Here is a 21,958-nt window from a genome sequence, read left to right as displayed (position 1 = left end):
CAGGAGGTATATTTGCAGCACTTGGAGACATACTCAAACTAGCTTTGATCAATCAAAGCCAGCTCGAGGAACAACAGCAGTGAAGCTGCAGCAGCATGGGCTAGCGCCACCTGCCTAGGATGCAGCTGCTGTCCCTACTGCCATGGCATCACTGCTATTGTTACTCGAGCTAGCTAGATCAAAGATAGCTGGGGTGGGCCTACACACACTGCAATCACATCTCCTGACTGCAGTGCAAACCTATCCTTGGGAAAGAATGGGGTTGAAAGGCAATCTATTTGATAAAAGCAGAGCTGGGTGACAATTTTTGGCTGAAACATTTTCCAGGTAAAAATGCAGATTCAAAGACCCCAAAATATTTCCCAAATTACTGTTGGTTTTGACAAATTGTTTCAGTGGAAAAATTTTTTTTAAAAAAAATCAAAATGTTTTGATTTTTCAGTTGGAAACAACTTGCATGTAGAAATTTCCTTTATGTTTATTTTAAAACAATCAAAAAGGTTTAAAAATGGTCCAAATGTTTGTTTACGCTGAAACATTGCTATTTTGTCAAAATGAAACATATTGTTCAACCCAAAATTATTCATTTTCTTTTTTAAAACACTCTTTGATTCATCAAAAATTTAAAAAACCCACTTTCGTTTTGGTTTGACCTGAAACTATTTTTAGATTTTTCAGAATTACCAGCGTCCTGAAACTTCCATCATTTGCACAGCTCCAGGAAAAAGTTGTACTCGTTGTTCAGCACAGAGTGGGTGGAAGAAGAGAAAGCAGTACCAAATACCCACAAATATTGGGCCTAATTTATAGAAGTGCTGAACACCTAAAGGCACAGATGAAGTCAATGGGAGCTGCAGGTGCCTGAGCCTCTCGGAATCAGGCCCAATACACTTTGTTTTAAGCGTGCATATGATCAATGGCTTGCAGCATGAGAGCTCATGTGCAGAAACACAGCACTTCCTTGGAGGCTGTTCTCAAGGATCTGTGAACCACGACCTCTCTCTTTCCTCACCTCCCGCCAGCTCACTTTACACTCATTGCTCTTTGTAGATCTCTTCTTTCAGCTCTTCTCCTACTTGGGAGGGTTTTATTTATTACTAGTCCTGTAACAGTGGACCTGAATTTTACAAAGACAGACAATACTCAGTGCAGCCCATCGGTTATTTGGGGGCGGTTTTACACTACTTTAGGTACCAGTGGAACAAGTTACCCAATTACCCACAGGATGGTGAGGAATAGCTCAGTGGTTTGCGCATTGGCCTGCTAAACCCAGGGTTGTGAGTTCAATCCTTGAAGGGGCCATTTAGGGCTCGGGGGCAAAAATCTGTCTGGGGATTGGTCCTGCTTTGAGCAGGGGGTTGGACTAGATGATCTCCTGAGGTCCCTTCTAACCCTGATATTCTATGATTCTATATCAGTGGTACTGGAGGGTTTCTGGACTGGACAGGTGCTTTCCGTATCTACCCTTGAAGTAATCTAGCTCATGGCTATGCAGGGTTTGACTGGAAGGCTGATTTCCTGCAGAATACAAACATGTTGCATGGGTCTATGTTTGACTGTGCCTCAAGAAAGATTTTAGTGAGCTACATATGGCAAAAGGCTCTGTACTTACCCAATCCTTCTGGTTGAGTTTAGCTGCTTCATTGTATACTTCAATAGCTGCTTTGTGTTTCCCCAACAGAAACCTGTGAAAGAATTTCAATTTTTACTTTTCTCTGCCCTTTAAGTGTGAAGCCACACTGTGCAGCCACCAACCTACCAGCCAAGGAGAATGATATTATTTACATACCCCAAAGGTCTGCATACTGCTTTGCAATCTACCAATGACATATCTCTGTCCTAAGAAGTCTACAATCTAAGTAGGAAGAGGATCTCTTTGTAGTGAGTCAATGCTGAGCTGTAGCAAGCCAGAGGATCACTGATGAGAGAAGTGAGTGCTCCCTTCATCGGCATGAATGCACTGCCTCTGCAATACTCCCTTGATCTAGGGAGAAAGGCACCTAATAATCTTTGCAGATCTGGGACTAACTCCCACAGAGACAGGTGCCCAACACAATCACATGCACACAGGCAGGGCTCTGTGGTATAAACCTGCACAGCACATACCTGCATTAACAGCTCTTGATCTAATCATCAGTATTACTTTTCCCCCAAGCATTAAAAATACAACGAAGAAAAAAGTCATGAAAGAGCATCAATGATTACAACTAGACAGATGCACTGTGCTAGAGATCCTAATTTAATAGGGAGTTCTCGTCTATGGAAACCAATCTAAGGAAATGGTGAGGAAATATACTTGGGATCTAAATGGTATTAACTTTGCGTCTGGAACAAAAACAAAGCTTGCCATGTACTGTGTGACACTTCAGACTGTAGGAATAAAATTACACTCACAATGATCGCGCCACCTGTTTGAGGTTGTCAGCACTCTGAGGATTTAGAATGGAACATGTCTGAAAAAGTTCTAGGGATTCTTGAATCTTCCCTTCTAAACGAAGTATCAAGGCTGCAAAGCAACACACACAAGGCAAATTAGTCCATTACCCTGTAGGGAAGACAAGCCACATCACTGGCAGGTCTCGACTGTACAGGGAGGACAGATGAACTGTAACAGTTTCCACTTAGTTGCTCCCTCTATTACAGCAACATAACCAGAAACTTTCATTTGAGCGGGCTGAGGTGCCAGCGCTGACTGAGCTAGGGTGCACACAGGAAGGACTGTGTTTGCTTCGAGGCTGAAAACCACTTTAGAGGGGAGGGAGCCCTAAGTCTTCAATAACAGAAAGTCTGAAATTCTCTTAGCCCCTGAAATGCTCCAGTGTACTGCAATTTGAACTGCAGCACTGATGCCCACTGAAGACCTTCAGATCATCCCCCTGCCTGCATTCTGCCAACATGACACAGGGAACTTCAGCCTTCAGGGCCATGTTCCTTTACATCTCTAGAACAGATTGTGGTACTCTAAAGAATCGAGGGCGGTTTGAGATTATGCTTTTCATTTTCATAACATTCCAAGGCAATGAATTGGCACTGGTTATGTTCTGACTGTGTAAGCAAATACAGCAGCCACTGCATACTGAACATTAATGCGTCCTTAAAGGAAACCATAACCAAACAGTTACCTTAGAGAACATGGCTCTAACAAAAAACACATTTCACATGACACAGTCAAATGCAGAGGGCCAATTATAACCAGAGCCAAGCATCAGCTGTTCCAGGAAGATCTGAAGATATCAGGTCACCAAGAAAAACCCATGTACTCACAAGAACCACCAATCCTCATCTGTTCATTAAAGTGATAACCCTGGATTTCAAAATTAAACCAGGCAAGTAGAAACATTTCAGAAGTTATCGCATGTCTATTCACTCAACCACATTTTCATTAAATCCTGCTAGAGTTCACATATGGTATTTATATTTGTGGGTTGTTTCTTTTAAAACAGAGAATTGCATTTCAAAGCAGAAGTAACTCAGGATGACAGATTATTTTCATAGTCTTCATCTGGCATACCTTGAACATAGACTGCATATTCACACATTCCCTGAGTCTCGTGGAGTTGCTCTTTGATAGCAATCTGAAACAATGAAGTGAAAATTATATCAAACAGAATTCCTGTCACCAGAGCATCTGTTGGACAGTTGAACATTATTCCCTTATATTAAAGAAATAGGCAATCCAATAATATAATAGTTTACAAAAAACCCTATAAAAATCCTTCAGATATCAGTATTTCAGTAAAGAGAAACTGTATGTTTAAGGTGATGTTTATTTCAGCCTGGCTAAATATCCACGCCAATCTAGTTGGAAAGCATGTTTTCTATGTACTGTGATTAACTCAACTGCATTACACCAGTGCTCATAACACAAAGGCACAATATCTTCAATCTTTAATTTACCCTGAATTTAACGAACTGAATTTGAAAACAAACACCATACAGTGCCTTACTGCACTGCTCTTGCTGATTTCCTTCCACTTATGGATCTGGCAAAGGAGATACTAGGTAACTTCCGCATGCAATATAACAATAATGTTCATCAATCAGAGTTTGTGCTCTGAGCTGCCCTGTAAAATGACTTCTGAAATAAATGTTTCTACTTCACCCGTCAGCTGTAGCAAATTCCTGGGGATAAACTCCAGTTCTATTAATGTTTTAGACTTCCAAAATTTTAACAATGGTGCTATCAAGAACCATAACTAAATTCTCAATACTTGTAATTTGCAGAGCTCAGCTTTCAAAGAATGTTTATTTCCATCACACAGCACTTTTGCAGTAACAGGACTGGACCTGAGAAACTGAAGGCAGTGTGTGCATGGATGTGTGATTTTTTTAAAGGAATATTTTTGATCACCCTTCTGGATGTGAGGGAAGGTTGTTCACGATAAAGATGGTAACCTACAACAGAAGAATGGGGAGAAGAAATCCAAGACAGAAGCTCTCTATCAGGGAAAGTTTCAGTAGAACCCCTTTACAGTCTATATGGGAGAACTGCACCGGCAGTACTGTGGCCCTTTTACTATTGCTCCCTTCATTCCTATTGCCAAAGATAATTAGATATTCCCCAGAGAAAATCCCACATGGAATCTATAAAAACATCCCGTGCTAACAGAGGCCTCCACTCGAGGTGCTTTGTGAAGAAATGAATAAAAGTGGAGCAGCTGCAACTGAATCAACAAAAGCAGAATGAACAAGTGATACTTCTTGAAGTAAGGGGAGGAAGGAACTGATAAAAGTGTCAAACCCTTACTGGCTATGTTCATGTGACTGACGGTCCGGGATCAGGCTGGAGATACTCCATGGTGTCAGATAATCTGAAGATTTCATTCTACTATACTCTGGTCATGTAACAGAATGAAAACATTTCAAAAACCAGATTGGACCTTTGAGAGGACAAGGAGTATAACTAAGAATTGATTGCACTGATCTTTCACAGAAGAGGGGCTCTGAGGTTTCTCCCTCACCCACAAACTGGCTCCTTAGGAGTGGAGCAGATTGGAGTGGGAGAGGTGGAAAGGGGACTTTGTCTCTTTCCACTCTTGCAGTAAGTTGGTGCTGCTCTGATACTCCTGCCAGCAATGTTATCAGCACCAGCAACCCCCACTTCAAGCAAGGAGCTGAACGAAGGGACTGGAAATAAGGGGCGGGGGGAATTGACCTAAAATCTAGCTCATAAGGAGTTTGAGGGAGTATGAGTGGGGAGGTTATTACAGTGAAACCTTATCACTGTGAAATGTTTTGTGGGGTCGAAAATAAGGACACTCTCACTTTAGCATGTGTGGATGGAAGATGCATATGTTAAGATCCAAGGTGAAAGAAAACCTGGGGTGAGACAGCAAGACAATACAAGAGAAAAGAAACCCCACGCTGCTCTTCTGCTTGGATTTGTATCTGCTGATCTTTTAGCTAAACAGACTCCTCCCACAAATCTGTAATTTTGCATTTACAGATTAGCTTAGTATTAGATGTTCATAAGAAGATCTCTCACCCATTTCTAAATACCCCATTGTAACACCAGAACTTAACATAACTGTAGTCAGCCATTGTGTGTGTCCAGCAGGGTGACCAGATGTCCCGATTTTATAGCAACAGTCCCGATTTTTGGGTCTTTTTCTTACATAGGCTCCTATTATCCCCCACCCCCATCCCGATTTTTCACATTTGCTGTCTGGTCACCCTAATATCCAGCCACTGCTAGCTGAAAACCAAACACCACAGAGTCCTAAAAATTATTCCTAGCTAAGAGACAAGGACAAACAGCTGCATGTTTGCAGTTTTGCTAATTAAAATGTGAGGAGGGGAAAACGTTAACAAATCATAAAACCATAAAAATAAAAATGAATAGCAATCTTGTATTTGGGTGCCTCTAATATATAAGTTTATTATGGCTAGAAACATTAGGAGTTTTTTATTAATAAAAATAATAAGCAATTTGCTAAAACTAGAAAAACTGGTAACCCACTAGGGGTTACTATAAATTATGTGATTTGTAAAAGTTAGCTATAAAAAAGTAAAAGTAAACACCTTGGAACAGCCCAAGGGAGCTTTTCTTTGGGCAAGAAACTGACACCTAAACTCCCCAGCAGCTGGACAGAAGAAGGGCCCCCAGAAGCCTGGCTGTTGATTACTCAAAACCATCTGAAACTTTGGGTAACTATAAAGTTTTGGAATGCTCTAAAACCTACTGCTACAGCATGAGTGTGTGTATGTGCTTGAAAGCTAATAAAAAGTAGTTTTAAGTAAAAGCACTCTTGTTTGTACCAATCATTTATCAGATGGAGGAGCTGTGTCTCATGCATTTATTCCTGAAGAGAAACAGTTAAGATCACTATTTTGGGTTCAGAAAGCCCTGGGTAACACCCTCTTATTGATTATGGGAAGCACATTTTTCCATCCACACAGTATCAGTCTCTTAGAGCAAGAGAGGGCAACAGATAGCTCTCTTTTAGAGACATTTAATTCTTTAAGCCCTGAAAAATCACATCACAAAAGTGCTTGTGCTAAAGACAATGAACTATAATCCGTTTTTCCTCCCCAATTTTCCTTAACTTGCTGACAGAATTTAGGAATCTTGGTACAAGAACAAACAGGGTGAATTTAATGAATTAAAAACATGTGGTTATTTTAATTATTCCTTCCTTGTGTGTAACAGAAAACGGAGGGGATTTTAAAAATGGATGAAGGGGGAAGAAACTGGATTTGAAGCTGCAAAATAATCTATGAAGATGCACACAATGAAGAGCTGGATTTCGAAGGCCTGGTCTACACTACGACTTTAATTCGGATTTAGCAGCCTTAATTCGAATTAACCCTGCACCTGTCCACACAACGACGCCATTTAATTCGAAATAAAAGGCTCTTTAAATCAATTTCTGTACTCCACCCCGACAAGCGGAGTAGCGCCAAAATCGATTTTAGCAATTCAAATTAGGGTTAGTGTGGCCGCAATTCGATGGTATTGGCCTCCAGGAGCTATCCCACAGTGCACCATTGTGACTGCTCTGGACAGCAATCTGAACTCGGATGCACTGGCCAGGTAGACAGGAAAAGCCCCGGGAATAGTTGAATTTCATTTCCTGTTTGCCCAGCGTGGAGAGCACAGGTGACCACAGATAGCTCATCAGCACAGGTAACCATGCAGTCCGATAATCGAAAAAGAGCACCAGCATGGACCGTATGGGAGGTACTGGATCTGATCGCTATATGGGGAGAGGATTCAGTGCTAGCAGAACTTCGTTCTAAAAGACGAAATGCCAAAACTTTTGAAAAAATCTCCAAGGGCATGATGGAGAGAAGTCACAATAGGGACTCAGATCAGTGCCGCGTGAAAGTCAAGGAGCTCAGACAAGCCTATCAAAAAAACAAAGGAGGCAAACGGTCGCTCCGGGTCAGAGCCGCGGAAATGCCGCTTCTATGCCGAGCTGCATGCAATTCTAGGGGGGGCCGCCACCACTACCCCACCTGTGACCGTGGATTCCGGGTCGGGGATAGTCTCATCAGCTACACCTGAGGATTCTGCGGATGGGGAAGAGGAGAAGAAGGAGGAGGAGGACGAGCTTGCAGAGAGCACCGAGCACTCCATTCTCCCCAACAGCCAGGATCTTTTTCTCAGCCTGACTGAAGTACCCTCCCAACCCTCCCAAGCCAGTATCCAAGACCATGACCTCATGGAAGGGACCTCAGGTGAGTTTACCTTTTAAAATATAAAACTTGTTTTAAAAGTAAGCGTTTTTTAATGATTACTTTGCCCTGAGGACTTGGGATGCATTCGCGGCCAGTACAGCTACTGGAAAAGTCTGTTAACGTGTCTGGGGATGGAGCAGAAATCCTCCAGGGACATCTCCATGAAGCTCTCCTGGAGGTACCCCAAAAGCCTTGCCACAAGGTTTCTGGGCAGTGCAGCCTTATTCTGTCCTCCATGGTAGGACACTTGACCACGCCATGCTTGCAGCAAGTAATCTGGTATCATTGCCTGACAAAGCCTGGCAGCGTATGGTCCCGGTGTTTGCTGGCATTCAAGCAACATCCGCTCTTTATCTTGCTGTGTAATCCTCAGGAGAGTGATATCGCTCATGGTAACCTGGTTGAAATACGGGAACTTAATTAAGGGGACAGAGGTGGCCGTTCCTAATGGGCTGTTTGCCTGTGGCTGAAAAGAAATCCTTCTTTGCAGTTAGCCAAGCGCAGGGGGGGAAATTGGCCCTGAGCTTTTCGCGTTTGGCTAGCAGGGATCTTCCCTGTTACCAGCCACGCGGTTGGGGGAGGGGTACAGCGATCATCCCAGAGAATTCATGGCGGGAGGGAGGGGCTGGGGGGTTAGTTTGGTTCCTGCAGGGATCTTCCCTGATACCAGCCACGCGGTGGGGGGAGGGATAAAGCGATCATCCAGAGAATTGGATGGGGGGGGGGTAGTTTGTTTTCTGCTGCTGCTGAATGTTAACAGGAAAACCGCAGCACTCAACGGGCTTTGCTTGGTATGTGGGAAAGGAGGGCGCAGAAGCCGAAAGACAATGGCTTACCATGGCCGCATGCAAGCCGAATTCTGTTGCCCGGACCTGTGATCTCTAGCAGCAAAGCCACAGGCACTCAGTATTAAGAGGCAAAATGCGACCTTGCACAGAAATCACATGTGCTATGTAATGTGAATAGTGTTGGTCACCGTGAAAGAGTATAAGCATTGTTCTGCAAAATGTATCTTTTTAAAAAATTCTCTCTTTTTTCCCCTCCCTACAGCAGCTGCAAATTCTTCAAGCCTCCCTCCTCCGTCCCGAAGGCTATCACAGATAAGGCATCGGAAAAAGAAGACGCAAGACGAGATGTTCGCAGAAATCATGGAATCCACCCGCAGTAACAGAGATTATCTGAATGAGTGGAAGGACATGGTTTCAAAGTATAGGAAAGAAGCCAGTGAATGTGAGGACAGGAGGGACCAACGTGAGGACAGGAGGGACCAACGTGAGGACAGGAGGGACGTTCGAGATGAGAGGTGGCGGCAGGAAGATCAGAGGAGGCAGGATGCAACGCTGGAGCTGCTGCGTGAGCAAACAGACATGCTCCGGCGTCTGGTGGAGCTTCAGGAACGGCTGCAGGAAAACAGAGTGCCGCTACAGCCCCTGTATAACCCCCCTTCCCCCTCCCCATGTTCCATGTCCTTACAGAGAATGAGTCAATAAAGGGGGCGGGTTTTCATGAAGGAGAAACAAACAGATATTTCACACTGTAGCCTGGCCAGTCATGAAACTGGTTTTCAAAGCTTCTCTGATGCACAGCGCTTCCGGGTGTGCTCTTCTAATCGCCCTGGTGTCTGGCTGCGCGTAATCACCAGCCAGGCGATTTGCCTCAGCCTCCCACCCCGCCATAAAGGTCTCCCCCTTACTTTCACAGAGATTGTGGAGCATGCAGAAAGCAGAAATAAAAATGGGGAGATTGGTTTGGCTGAGGTCTGAGCGAGTCAATAATGATCGCCAGCGACCTTTTAAACGGCCAAATGCACATTCTACCACCATTCTGCACTTGCTCAGCCTGTAGTTGAACAGCTCCTGACTCCTGTCCAGGCTGCCTGCGTATGGCTTCATGAGCCATGGCATTAAGGGGTAGGCTGGGTCCCCAAGAATAACTATTGGCATTTCAACATCCCCAACGGTTATTTTCTGGTCCGGAAAGTAAGTCCCTTGCTGCAGCCCTTTAAACAGAGTAGTGTTCCTGAAGACGAGAGCGTCATGAACCCTTCCCGGCCAGTCCACGTTTATGTTGGTGAAACATCCCTTGTGATCCACCAGTGCTTGCAGCACCATTGAAAAGTACCCCTTGCGGTTTATGTACTGGGTACCCTGGTGCTCCGGTGCCAAGATAGGGATATGGGTTCCATCTGTCGCCCCACCACAGTTAGGGAATCCCATTGCAGCAAAGCCATCCACTATGGCCTGCACATTTCCCAGAGTCACTACCTTTCGTAGCAGCACCTGAGTGATTGCTTTGGCTACTTGCATCACAACAGCCCCCACAGTAGATTTGCCCACTCCAAATTGATTCCTGACTGACCGGTAGCTGTCTGGCGTTGCAAGCTTCCACAGGGCTATCGCCACGCGCTTCTCAACTGTGAGGGCTGCTCTCATCTTGGTATTCTGGCGTTTCAGGGCAGGGGACAGCAAGTCACAAAGTTCCATGAAAGTGCCCTTACGCATGCGAAAGTTCCGCAGCCACTGGGAATCATCCCACACCTGCAACACTATGCGGTCCCACCAGTCTGTGCTGGTTTCCCTTGCCCAGAATCGGCGTTCCATGGATAGAACCTGCCCCATTAACAACATGATCTCCAAAGCACCGGGGCCCGCGGTTTGACAGAATTCTGTGTCCGTGTCCATGTCCATGTCCTCATCACGCTTGTCGCTGTGCTGCCGCCGCCGCTGCCTCCTCGCCTCGTTTTTCTGGTCCTGGCTCAGCATAAACTCCACGAGAACGTGCGAGGTGTTTACAATGTTCATGACTGCTGTCTTGAGCTGAGTGGGCTCCATGCTTGTCGTGGTATGGAGTCTGCAGTGTTCACCCAGGAAAAAAGGCGCGAAATGGTTGTCTGCCGTCCGTTGCTTTCATGCAGGGAGGAGGGAGGGAGGGGTGAGGCTGTACCCAGAACCACCTGCGACAATGTTTTTTGTCCCATCAGGCACTGGGATCTCAACCCAGAATTCCAATGGGTGCGGGAGACTGCGGGAACTATGGGATAGCTATGGGATAGCTACCCACAGTGCAACGCTCCAGAAATCGACGCTAGCCCCGGTAATGTGCTTAGTGTGGCCGCATACATTCGACTTTATACAATCTGTTTCCCAAATTCGAATTATATAAATTCGGATTAATCCCGTAGTGTAGACATACCCAAAGTGAAGTCTTTGACAATCTCTGTTTACTCTTGGGTAAGTGTGTATCTGCATCACAAAACTACTGAACACAGTCTGGCACCAATGCCTATGCTACTGACTGTATAGGAATAGCAGAGGGTGTCACAGCCTAGGGCTGTGTACAGAAGTTTGTCTTGCATCTGGCCGGCTTCCAAGGCATCAGGATTTAACAGCCAGTACCATCAGTCTCTTATTTCAACAAGCAGTAAAATTTACCAAAAAAACCCTCAGAAACACCAAAACAAAATTGGAGGGAGTGGAAGTGTAAAAGTATTAATCAAGTTAACCCTTTCATTTCTGGAAGGTGTAGGTGACGGAACAAGTCATTCTGCAATGATGCTTAGCATCATTGGAAAATATGGGGATTTTAAAAACTCTTTAATAGACAGAAGTCGGGGGGAAAAGTCAGGCAGAATTCAGGTCAAAGTTATGAAAATCAAGAACTAATGCAAAGGAGGATGCCTCTCTCCAAGAGCTGATAAAGAAATGATTGTTGCCATCAGAGTTTACAGATCAGAGTCACTTCTTAACTAAGCCTTGACAGGGCAACTGTCAGGGCCGGTGCAAGGAAGTTTTGCGCCCTAGGAGAAACTTCCACCTTGCGCCCCGCCCCAGCCCTGTGGCAGCTTCCCACCCACCCCCCCGGCCTGAGGTACCCTCCCCACAGCACCTCCCCCCCCCGGGAGCCGCGCGGCAGCTCCCCACCCCAGCTCACCTCTGCTCCGCCTCCTCCCCAAGCACAAGCCCCTCCCAGGCTTGTGGCGCCAAACAGCTGATTGGCACTGCAAGCCTGGGAGGCGGGAGAAGTGGAGCGGCGACTGCGCGCTCGGGAAGGAACGCTGTAAAAAAAAAAAAAAAAAAAAAAAATTGGGGGCACCACTTTTTGCCGCTCCCAAATCTTGGCGCCCTAGGCAACTGCCTAGTTCGCCTTAATGGTAGCACCGGCCCTGGCAACTGTTCATTCAATAAATATCTGTGCAATAATGGATTTTTAAGGAATAACCCAAACACTATTTAAACCTCATGGTCTGCAGTGGACTATATCACTGTGGCTGTGACAATGGGAGGGGCTGATCCATTCATTCCCTCATTCTTTAAGACACTAGACCTTTATATACTTCTTTCTGGAGTCTGCTTTGTGAGCATGTACCCACAGGTGTGTGCACATGAGCACATTCATGAGCAAGAGAGAAAGGGATATCCTTTCGTAGGCCGTAGCCCTGACCAATCCTTCTGACTTTGTTCTCAATGTTTCATTTTGTGAGCCACCAAGACTTTACAGACTATTGGGGCTTCACAGACCAGTGTGAGAGCTGCTGCTTCACAACTGATCTAGAAAGGAAAAGAAAGTTAGGTTTGTTCCTCTTTAAATGCAACCAGCTTAATAGAGAGGGGAAGTGATTTTTATTCAGACTGTCAGCACTGATTTTGTTTACACCTATTTAACGCCAAGATTTGAGAGAAAAGCTTTCTGTGTTAAAGATTCAAAGTGCACCTTCAATTAGTAGCTGAGTGAGCTCTCAGTCAGCCAAGAAGTTCTCCAACAAAGACAAGGGAAAGCCAAGACCGGACATCCCTGACATTTCTAAAAGGGAGGTGGGGAGAAGGAGGGAAACAAGCAGGAGTAGCAAAAAACCAATCCAACCGCCAATTCCCCTCCTCCTACTCCTTTGCAGGTCCCCTTTAATGAACTGTGTTAATCTTGTCTAGAGAACATACTGTTTAAATGACTTACTATACTCTTTGTCTGCTCTGCGTTACAGTTCTGCACCACTGAACAGTTCCAGCCTAATTCACCAAACTGAAGACATATCAAAAGGTGCAACATATTATGTGTAAAACGAATGACCTTCAATCAAGCAAAGTCAAGACCTTTCCTCTCACTCTCTTATGGGAGGTGTTTGCCCAATGCAATGTCTTTCTGTTGCCTCTGCAGCATCTTTGAGAGACTCTGCACTATGCAATAGAGTTATAATTATCTGGGAAAACCTATTTGTCACTAGAAAAAAAGGGAATCCTGTATTCATTTTGATATTTGAGTTTTACAAGGCTGCAAGGAGAATCAACTGGGGGGAAAAAAAACCACAGTTAAGAATAACTGTTCTTCAAGATGTGTTGTATGTCAATTACACTACAGGTGTGTATATGCCTTGTGCACCGGTGCCAGAGAGTCTTCCTTAGTGGTACATGTAGGGGTGGCCCTGCTCACTATCTAGCTCTTTGTGCTATGAGCAAGATATAAAGGGCAGAGTTGCTCCACCTTCAGTTCCTTCACACTGGAACCTGTTAGTAGATTCTGATGCATCAGGGAAGGAGAGTGGGTCATGTAATGGATATATGCAACACATTTTGAAGAACAGTTACGAGAAGGTAAGTAACTGTTTTTTCTTATTTGAGTGCTTGCATATGTCAATTACACTGTAGGTACATGGTATACCTCACAAGGTAGAGCTCGGAGCCTCATTGGAAGAGAGATTGTAGGACCACCTTGCTATATTTGCATCTTACCTTGAAGTGGCAGAGAGCGCATAATGTCTGGTGAAAGCATGATCTGAGGACCATGTTGTTGCTGTACTGATGTCCACGATGGGACATGTGCCAGAAATGCTGCTGAGGTTGCATGTGCTCTGCTTGAGTGCACTGTGAGTCTATCCGGAAGCATTACTCCTTTAGCAACATAAGCCACCGCGATGCAGCTGGTGATCCATTTGGAAAGTCTCTGAGTTGTGACTAGATGGTGCCACATACATTCCTATGCAGGTAAAAAGCCAACAAGCGACAAACATCGAGAGTGGTGAGCCTTCTCTCACCCTGTGTGCATGCAGTTTTGGAAAGAAAACTGGCAGGTACATAAATTGGTTCATGGGAATTCATAGATCACCTTGGAGAGGAAGTGAGGGTGTGATCTAAGATGGACTTTGTAGAAAACAGTATACGGTAAATCAGTGACCAATTCATTCAGTTCACCTACCTCCTGACATAAGTAATGACCACTAAAAATGATACCTTTGCTGATAGGTGCAAAAAAGAGCATAACACCAAAGACTTGAAGAGAGGTTCCATTAGTGCAGACAACACCAAATTCAAATCCCAGGAAGGTACTGGTTTTCAGACCGGTGGGAATAATCTCTCCAGACCATTCAAGAATCTGAAAGTGATGGGGTGAGTTAAGACAGTCTTGCCATTTATCAGAGGATGGAAAGCTGAAATGGCCACCAGATGTACCCTAACAGAGCTGAATGCTAGACTGAATTCTAATTTGCAAAAGACAGTCTAGGATTGTCTGAATGCTGGCCTGAGTTGGACACACATTATGGGAGGCTCCCCAAATGGAGAAATGTTTCCACTTAGGTAGGCAGCTCTGGGGGAAGGTTTTCTGCTATTAAGAAGAACGTTCTGGACAGCAAATGACCAATGCACTTCCTCTGCACCCAACAGCATGATTCATCAGTGGTGAGGTGCAGTACTAGAGGATTCAGGTGCAGCATGGATGCATGGTTCTGCATTATCTTTATTAATGATCTGGAGGATGGTGTGGACTGCACTCTCAGCAAGTTTGCAGATGACACTAAACTAGGAGGCGTGGTAGATACACTAGAGGGTAGGGATCGGATACAGAGGGACCTAGACAAATTAGAAGATTGGGCCGAAAAAAACCTGATGAGGTTCAACAAGGACAAGTGCAGAGTCCTGCACTTAGGACGGAAGAATCCCATGCACTGCTACAGACTAGGGACCGAATGGCTAGGTAGCAGTTCTGCAGAAAAGGACCTAGGGGTCACAGTGGACGAGAAGCTGGATATGAGTCAACAGTGTGCTCTTGTTGCCAAGAAGGCTAACGGCATTTTGGGCTGTATAAGTAGGGGCATTGCCAGCAGATCGAGGGACGTGATCGTTCCCCTTTATTCGACATTGGTGAGGCCTCATCTGGAATACTGTGTCCAGTTTTGGGCCCCACACTACAAGAAGGATGTGGAAAAATTGGAAAGAGTCCAGCGAAGGGCAACAAAAATGATTAGGGGTCTGGAGCACATGACTTATGAGGAGAGACTGAGGGAACTGGGATTGTTTAGTCTCCAGAAGAGAAGAATGAGGGGGGATTTGATAGCAGCCTTCAACTACCTGAAGGGGGGTTCCAAAGAGGATGGAGCTCGGCTGTTCTCAGTGGTGGCAGACGACAGAACAAGGAGCAATGGTCTCAAGTTGCAGTGGGGGAGGTCCAGGTTGGATATCAGGAAAAACTATTTCACTAGGAGGGTGGTGAAACACTGGAATGCGTTACCTAGGGAGGTGGTGGAGTCTCCTTCCTTGGAGGTTTTTAAGGCCCGGCTTGACAAAGCCCTGGCTGGGATGATTTAGCTGGGAATTGGTCCTGCTTTGAGCAGGGGGTTGGACTAGATGACCTCTTGAGGTCCCTTCCAACTCTGATATTCTATGATTAGGAGGTCTTTGGTCACTGGCAATGGTAAGGGTTCCCGAGAGGACAGTTTGTGGAGGTCTGAATACCAAGTCTTTCTTGGACAAGCTGGAGAAATAAGGATCATTCTGCTGTGATCTTGCTTGAGTTTGATGAAGACCCTGGGAATCGGAGCACTAGTGAGAACACATAGAGGAGGTCCTCGTCCCCCGGAAACAGGAAAGGTTTCAATACTGACCCACGTCTGTGACTTGCCTTGGAAGAGAAATGGGGACACCTCCTGTTTGACCGAGTCATAAATAGTCCCACAGACAGAAAGCCCCCTACGTGAAACACCCAAACTAGAAAGTTCATGTTGAGAGACGTTTGTGGTCCACGTTGAAGGATCTGCACAGACAATGCACCAGGCCATTTTGAACCCCTAGTAGGTGAGATGCCTTGAGAGTGACTGAGTTCCAAATAAACAAGTTCCATAACTTGACTGCCTCCTGGCAAAGGCTGTTGGGTCTGGCGCAACCTTGCTTGTTCTCATAAAACACTACTATGGTGTTATCGGTGAGAACCTGGACAGTCTTGCCTTGGATGTGAGACTGGAACTACTAACATGCATAAAGTATCACTTGCAACTCAAACATTTATATGGAGCTTGGCTTAGTGGGCAGTCCACAACCCCTGGGCCTGGACAGGGCTTGGATGTTGTTAAAGCTAATTCCCCACTCTGGCACTTCGAGTGCAGAAGGTGGGGACCCGCAAGGATTCTAACAATTAATACTGGCCACTCCAGGCTTGTATTAAAGTCCCAAGGTTACAACTTCTCTCTGACCTTGGATGGGTAGATGCTGCCACCGCCCAAATGCAGAACCCCTTTGAGAAACAAGGAAGGCTCATTTGTGAATTCCTTCCTGTGGGTACCCTCCTTTCACACACCCCCTCCGGGGAAGAGCTGAGAAAGAAAAACAAAAACAAAAGAACAGCTGTTGCCACCAGCTAGTTAAACAACATATGCACAAACCTCTTAGGACACAAAAACCCAATCCTGTTGTTAAAAAAGGTAAATTTTATTAAAAACAAAAAGAAAAAAATACATCTGGAACTTAGGCTCTTGCTAGATTTAAAAAGAACAAATATAATAATTAAGCATCAAAAATGGTTTTCTTGAGGTCCAGCTTAAAGGTTACAAGCAAAACAAAAGCACCTGGGGTTAGCACAGAGGAGTCCACAAGCCATAAATAAATAAAAGAGATAAACCTAATTGCATCTTCCTAGACATTTCTTGATCTACTTACATATCTGGGATTTCAAATGAGGAGTTTCTAGGTATGATCTGATGGTTTTCCATACCTGGCTTAAACCATCTTACAGCATTGCTGCTCTGTCTCTCCTCTCTGGGAGAACAACCAGAGACAGACAAAGGGAAAGTTTTTTCCCCGATTTTAAAAAGTTCTAACCCTCCCATTGGCTCTCTTGGTCAGGTGCCCACTCCCTTCCTTTTACCTATGGGCTTTTTTAACCCTTTACAGAGTAGAGCAAGTAGAGAACAGCTACTAACAGGGATTCTGTAGCTAACTGGCTGGCTGGGTGTCCATAAAAGGGAGCTACCCCGCCTTCATTTATAATACGCCCCCTCCCCCCCAAATCATAGACGGTGCTGGCCAGACTGGTTCAGGTCGGGTCCACACCGGCTGGGATTTCTTCCTGGAGGTTTAAGAAACAGAGTTAATAAGATACATGCACCTCTAATTTTACTACGAATTACATGAAGAACTAAACAGTATTTTTCACATTTCAAAGACTACAATGACTTAGAATACAGGAACATTTTTACCAGGCTGATTTTGGGAAACTTTCCCAGGAAAGTGCATCAGCCACTTTGTTAGAGGCTCCTGAAATGTGTTGTATTTCAAAATCAAAGTCCTGAAGAGCTAAACTCCACCGAAGAAGTTTTTTGTTAGTTTCTTTGACTGTGTGAAGCCACTTCAGTACAGCATGGTCAGTTCGCAGGTGGAAACGCCGTCCCCAAATGTATGGGCGTAGCTTCTCCAGAGCATACACAATGGTGTAACATTCTTTTTCTGAGACTGACCAGTGGCTTTCCTTCTCAGAAAGTTTTTTGCTGAGGAACATGACAGGATAGAATTGTTGACCTGGTCCTTCCTGCATTAAAACTGCTCCTACATCACGCTCGGACGCATCTGTGATTACGATGAAAGATTTGTTGAAGTGCAGGGCCCTTAGTACAGGGTCAGACGTAAGGGCCACTTTAAGCTGGTTAAAGGCTTTCTGACACTTTTCAGTCCACTGAATTGCATTTGGCTGCTTTTTCCTAGTCAGGTCTGTCAGTGGCGTGGTAATTTGGCTGTAGTGTGGTATAAATCGTCTGTAATACCCGCCCAAGCTGAAGAAGGATTGGACCTGCGTCTTTGACTTAAGGACAGGCCAATTTTGGATAGCATTTACTTTAGCCTTTAGGGGTTGATAGTTCCTTGACCCACCTGGTGTCCAAGGTATGTTACCCTGTTTAGGCCTATTTGACACTTTTTAGCCTGAACGGTTAATCCTGCCTCCCTTATGTGCTGGAAGACAGCTTGGAGATGTTCCAGGTGTTCTACCCAGGAATCTGAGAATACAGCCTCATCATCAAGCTAGGCGACTGCAAATTCCCCAACTCCAGCCAGAAGGTTATCACCAGTCTCTGGAAGGTGGCGGGTGCATTTTGCAGTCTGAAAGGGAGCACATTAAATTCATACAGCCCTACATGGGTGATGAAGGCTGACCTTTCCTTGGCGGGGTCATCTAGCAGCCCTTGCCAGTACTCCTTAGTTAAGTCTAAGATGGAGATGAACTGGGCAGGTCCCAGTTTCTCCAATAGCTCATCTGTGCATGGCATTAGATAGTTTTCTGGGCGAGTTACAACATTTAGTTTACAGTAGTCCATGCAAAAGCGGATTTCCCCATCGGGTTTGGGAACCAGAACCACTGGGGAGGCCCTTGCACTCTCAGAGGGGAGGATTACACCCATCTGTAACATGTCCTTGATCTCCTTTTCTATTGAGGTTTTGGCTTCAGGAGCCATCCGGTAGGGTTGGGCTCTAAATGGGCAAGCATCACCTGTGTCAATGGAGTGGTATACCCGTTTTGTTTGTCCTGGGGTGGCTGAAAACATTGGCGTGAAGCTGGTGCGCAGCTCCTGGATTTGCTGTTGCTGCTTATGCCCTACGCCACTGTTGCTTTTTCCTTCATAGTACACTCCTTCAAGTCACTCAGCGTCATCTCTCTCCTGAGCTGTAAACTGGAGAACCTTGATTTCTCAGGAATAAAAGGGCTTTAGAAAATTAACATGGTATACTTTAGGTTTTAGGGTAGGGCCTGGGAATGCTATGAGGTAATTAATAGCTCCCAGGCGCTCTCGGACCATAAATGGCCCCTCCCACGATGCGTCCATCTTATTGGCCTGGAGCAGTTTCAGGACCATGACTTGGTCACCTACTTTGAAGGAACGTTCTCTGGCACGTTTATCATACTAGGCCTTCTGCTCTTGTAGGTTTTCCCTAGCAAGGGTTAGAGAGTCTTTGAGGGTGTTTTGCAGGTTGGTTACAAAACGTTAAGTTCCTGGACAAGATGTAACCCCGTCCCATTGCTGCTTCACCAACTGTAATGGTCCTTTAACTTTGTGGCCATAAACGAGTTCAAAGGTTGAAAATCCCAAACGGGGATGTGGTACATCCCTGTAGGCAAAGAGCAACTGCTGCAATACTAGATCCAAATCATTGGAGTGTTCATTTACAAATTTACATATCATGGCCCCCAAAGTCCCATTAAATTTTTCTACTAGGCCATTCGTTTGATGGTGGTAAGGGGTGGCAACCAAGTGGTTTACCCCATAAGCATCCCAAAGACGTTTCATGGTCCCTGCCAAGAAGTTAGTTCCTGAATCTGTAAGGATGTCGGAGGGCCAACCTACCTTGGCAAAAATGTTTGCCAATGCCTGGCTCACGCTTTTAGCCCTGGTGTTGCTTAGAGCTACTGCTTCTGGCCATCGGGTGGCAAAATCCATGAAAGTCAGTATGTACAGCTTTTCTCTGGGTGTCTTTTTATGGAAAGGGCCCAGAATATCCACAGCTACACCCTGAAATGGAACCTCAATGATGGAGAGTGGCTGGAGAGGGGCCTTGACCTGGTCTTGGGGCTTTCCCACCCTCTAGCACACCTCACAAGACTGGACATAGATAGAAATGTCCTTGCCCATTCCCTCCCAGTGAAATGACTTCCCCAAACAGTCTTTGGTTCTGTTCACCCCAGCATGGCCAGTAGGATGGTTTTCTTGAGGTCCAGCTTAAAGGTTACAAGCAAAACAAAAGCACCTGGGGTTAGCACAGAGGAGTCCACAAGCCATAAAGAAATAAAAGAGATAAACCTAATTCTGTCTTCCTAGACATTTCTTGATCTACTTACATATCTGGGGTTTCAAATGAGGAGTTTCTAGGTATGATCTGATGGTCTTTTCCATACCTGGCTTAAAGTGTCTTACAGCATTGCTGCTCTGCGTCTCCTCTCTGAGAGAACAACCAGAGACAGACAAAGGGAAAGTTTTTTTCCCCGATTCTAAAAAGTTCTAGCCCTCCCATTGACTCTTTTGGTCAGGTGTCCACTCCTTCCTTTTACCTATCGGCTTTTTTAACCCTCTACAGGTAAAGCAAGTAGAGAACAGCTATCAACAGGGATTTTGTAGCTAATTGGCTGGCTGCGTATCCATAAAAGGGAGCTATCTCCCCCCCTTCATTTATCACAGATGTGCTCCCCATCCCATGGCTAAGGCATGTGTTACCATAGTCATTGATGGGAGAGAAGGCAATTCCTTTGCACATGTTGGGTTGGCTCAGCCACCAGTTCAGAGAAGACAACATGGTGTCTGAAACACAAAATAGCTCATCTCAGAGGTGAATTTGAGGATGATAGACCGAGCTGACCCATGCCTGCAGCGGTCTGAAGTCTGGTGTGCGGGGTGACGTATATACATGCCACCTCATGATCTAGAATCCTGAGGCAATCCCTTACAGTGGTCCAGGGATGCTCCTTGAGGAACACACATAGGTCCTGCGGAGTTTGAAACCTGGAGAGAGGCAGAAATGTCTTGGAAGATGTTGAAATAACCAGTCTCCTGGACCTAGAGAAAAGATAATTGTGGCCAGGGAAACCATCCAGAACGTCATCTTGACATACCTGTTCAGGTTCCAAAGATTTAGGATTGATATGAGACCTCCTGTGGCTTTGAGAATGAGAAAGTGTTGGGAATAAAAAACCCTGACCACTGAGGAGGGGGCACTTCTTCTATAGCTCCCAAAGAATGTAGAATCTGCACTTCTTGCCTTAGTACAGACTCATGACAGGGATCCCTAAAGAGGGACTGGGAAAAGGGGTGGGAATAGCAAGGAAATGCAAGGTATATCCTGATTCCACTGTACTTATCGCCTATTTGTCCAAGGTGATGGACTGCACCAGGCATGTAGGAAATGCAATAACCTGACCTGGAAATGCAGGGAAGGGCCAGAGAGATCTAGGTTGGGGGACATGCTGTCCTCTACATAAAAGAGTCAAATCTACTGCTTCAAGCCCATGGGATGCCTCGAACCCGAAGGAAGTGGAAGGCATCTATGTCTTCTGCAATCTTTGCTTTTTCTTAGGCTTGTCAACCTGACAGAAGAGGTAGCATTGATGTCTAGATTGGTATGGAGAATGATATTTTGTCCTCGTCGTTGCCAGTAGAGGCCCAAGGATTTCAGAACTATTCTCGAGTCCTTCAGGGTATGCAAAGCCTGATCTATTTTGGATGATAACAAGGAATACCCTTTGAAGGGGAAATCCTCAGTTGTCTATTGCAATTCTTCAGAGATGCAGTCAGGAGGACTTGTGCATTCTTACAGTTGTCGCCATGATCCTGGCTGCAATCTACCACATTCAGGAAAGTCTGCAGAGCTGAATGAGTGATGAAGCGATCCTCAGCCATGACGAATTCAAACTGCTCCCTTGAATCTTCAGGCAGCTTGGTGACAAAGTGGGATATGGCTTCTCAGTTGGACAAGTCATAGCACAACCAAAAGGTATGATAGTTGGCAATCCAGAGTTGTAGACTTGGCATAGAATAATTTTTTCTGCCAAAGACAAAGCTTTTTTAGTCTTTTTTCTCCTGGAGGTAGTCTTAGCTTGGCCCTGACAACTTCTCCCATTCACTGTGGCCACAGCTAGGATGTAGACAGAACTATTCAAACTCCAGGGATGGAGCCTGGTATTTCTGATCCATTAATTTGGCCACCAGAGGAATGGAGGAAGAGGTCTGCCATATTGTTTCAGCTGGCTGCATGATGGCATTGTTCATAGGCAGGGCTACTTTTCCGCAGAAAGATGGAGAATGTCAATGAGCTTGTGTGTATTCTCCTCTACAAGTTCCAGAGAGGCTGCCATTCTCCTGAGTAACTCCTGGCATACTTTAGTCATCCAGTACTGGGGATGATGCCTCCCATACCAGGACCTCGTCAGGTGATGAGGAAGAGGCGTGAGGTGTTTTCCCCCAAGGCAACTATTAAGGCCACTCCCCTGGTACAATACCAGGCCCCAGGCTTGTCTGGCCCAAGCGTCCCAATTCTTGGAC

The 21,958-nt window shown here is 45.4% G+C and overlaps 1 protein-coding gene across 9 annotated transcripts in view; it reads right to left on the bottom strand.

Annotated features, from left to right (window-relative positions):
- Positions 1–21,958, bottom strand: part of BBS4 (Bardet-Biedl syndrome 4) — a 119,475-nt gene that overhangs the window by 48,579 nt on the left and 48,938 nt on the right. For 8 of the 9 annotated variants that reach the window (XM_054041745.1, XM_054041747.1, XM_054041748.1 and 5 more), the window contains 3 exons: positions 3,512–3,575; positions 2,395–2,506; positions 1,613–1,685 (listed from right to left, as the gene is read on the bottom strand). In XM_054041745.1, the coding sequence (XP_053897720.1) occupies positions 1,613–1,685; positions 2,395–2,506; positions 3,512–3,575 (249 nt within the window). Of the gene's footprint in view, positions 1–1,612; positions 1,686–2,394; positions 2,507–3,511; positions 3,576–16,135; positions 16,211–21,958 lie in introns of those variants that run through there. The other variant, XM_054041750.1, reaches the window with a different exon arrangement.

Source organism: Malaclemys terrapin, chromosome 10, assembly GCF_027887155.1.
Source record: "Malaclemys terrapin pileata isolate rMalTer1 chromosome 10, rMalTer1.hap1, whole genome shotgun sequence".
Taxonomy (NCBI): domain Eukaryota; kingdom Metazoa; phylum Chordata; order Testudines; family Emydidae; genus Malaclemys; species Malaclemys terrapin.
Note: the sequence above shows the minus strand (reverse complement) of the source record. Positions and strands in the feature narration are given on the sequence as shown.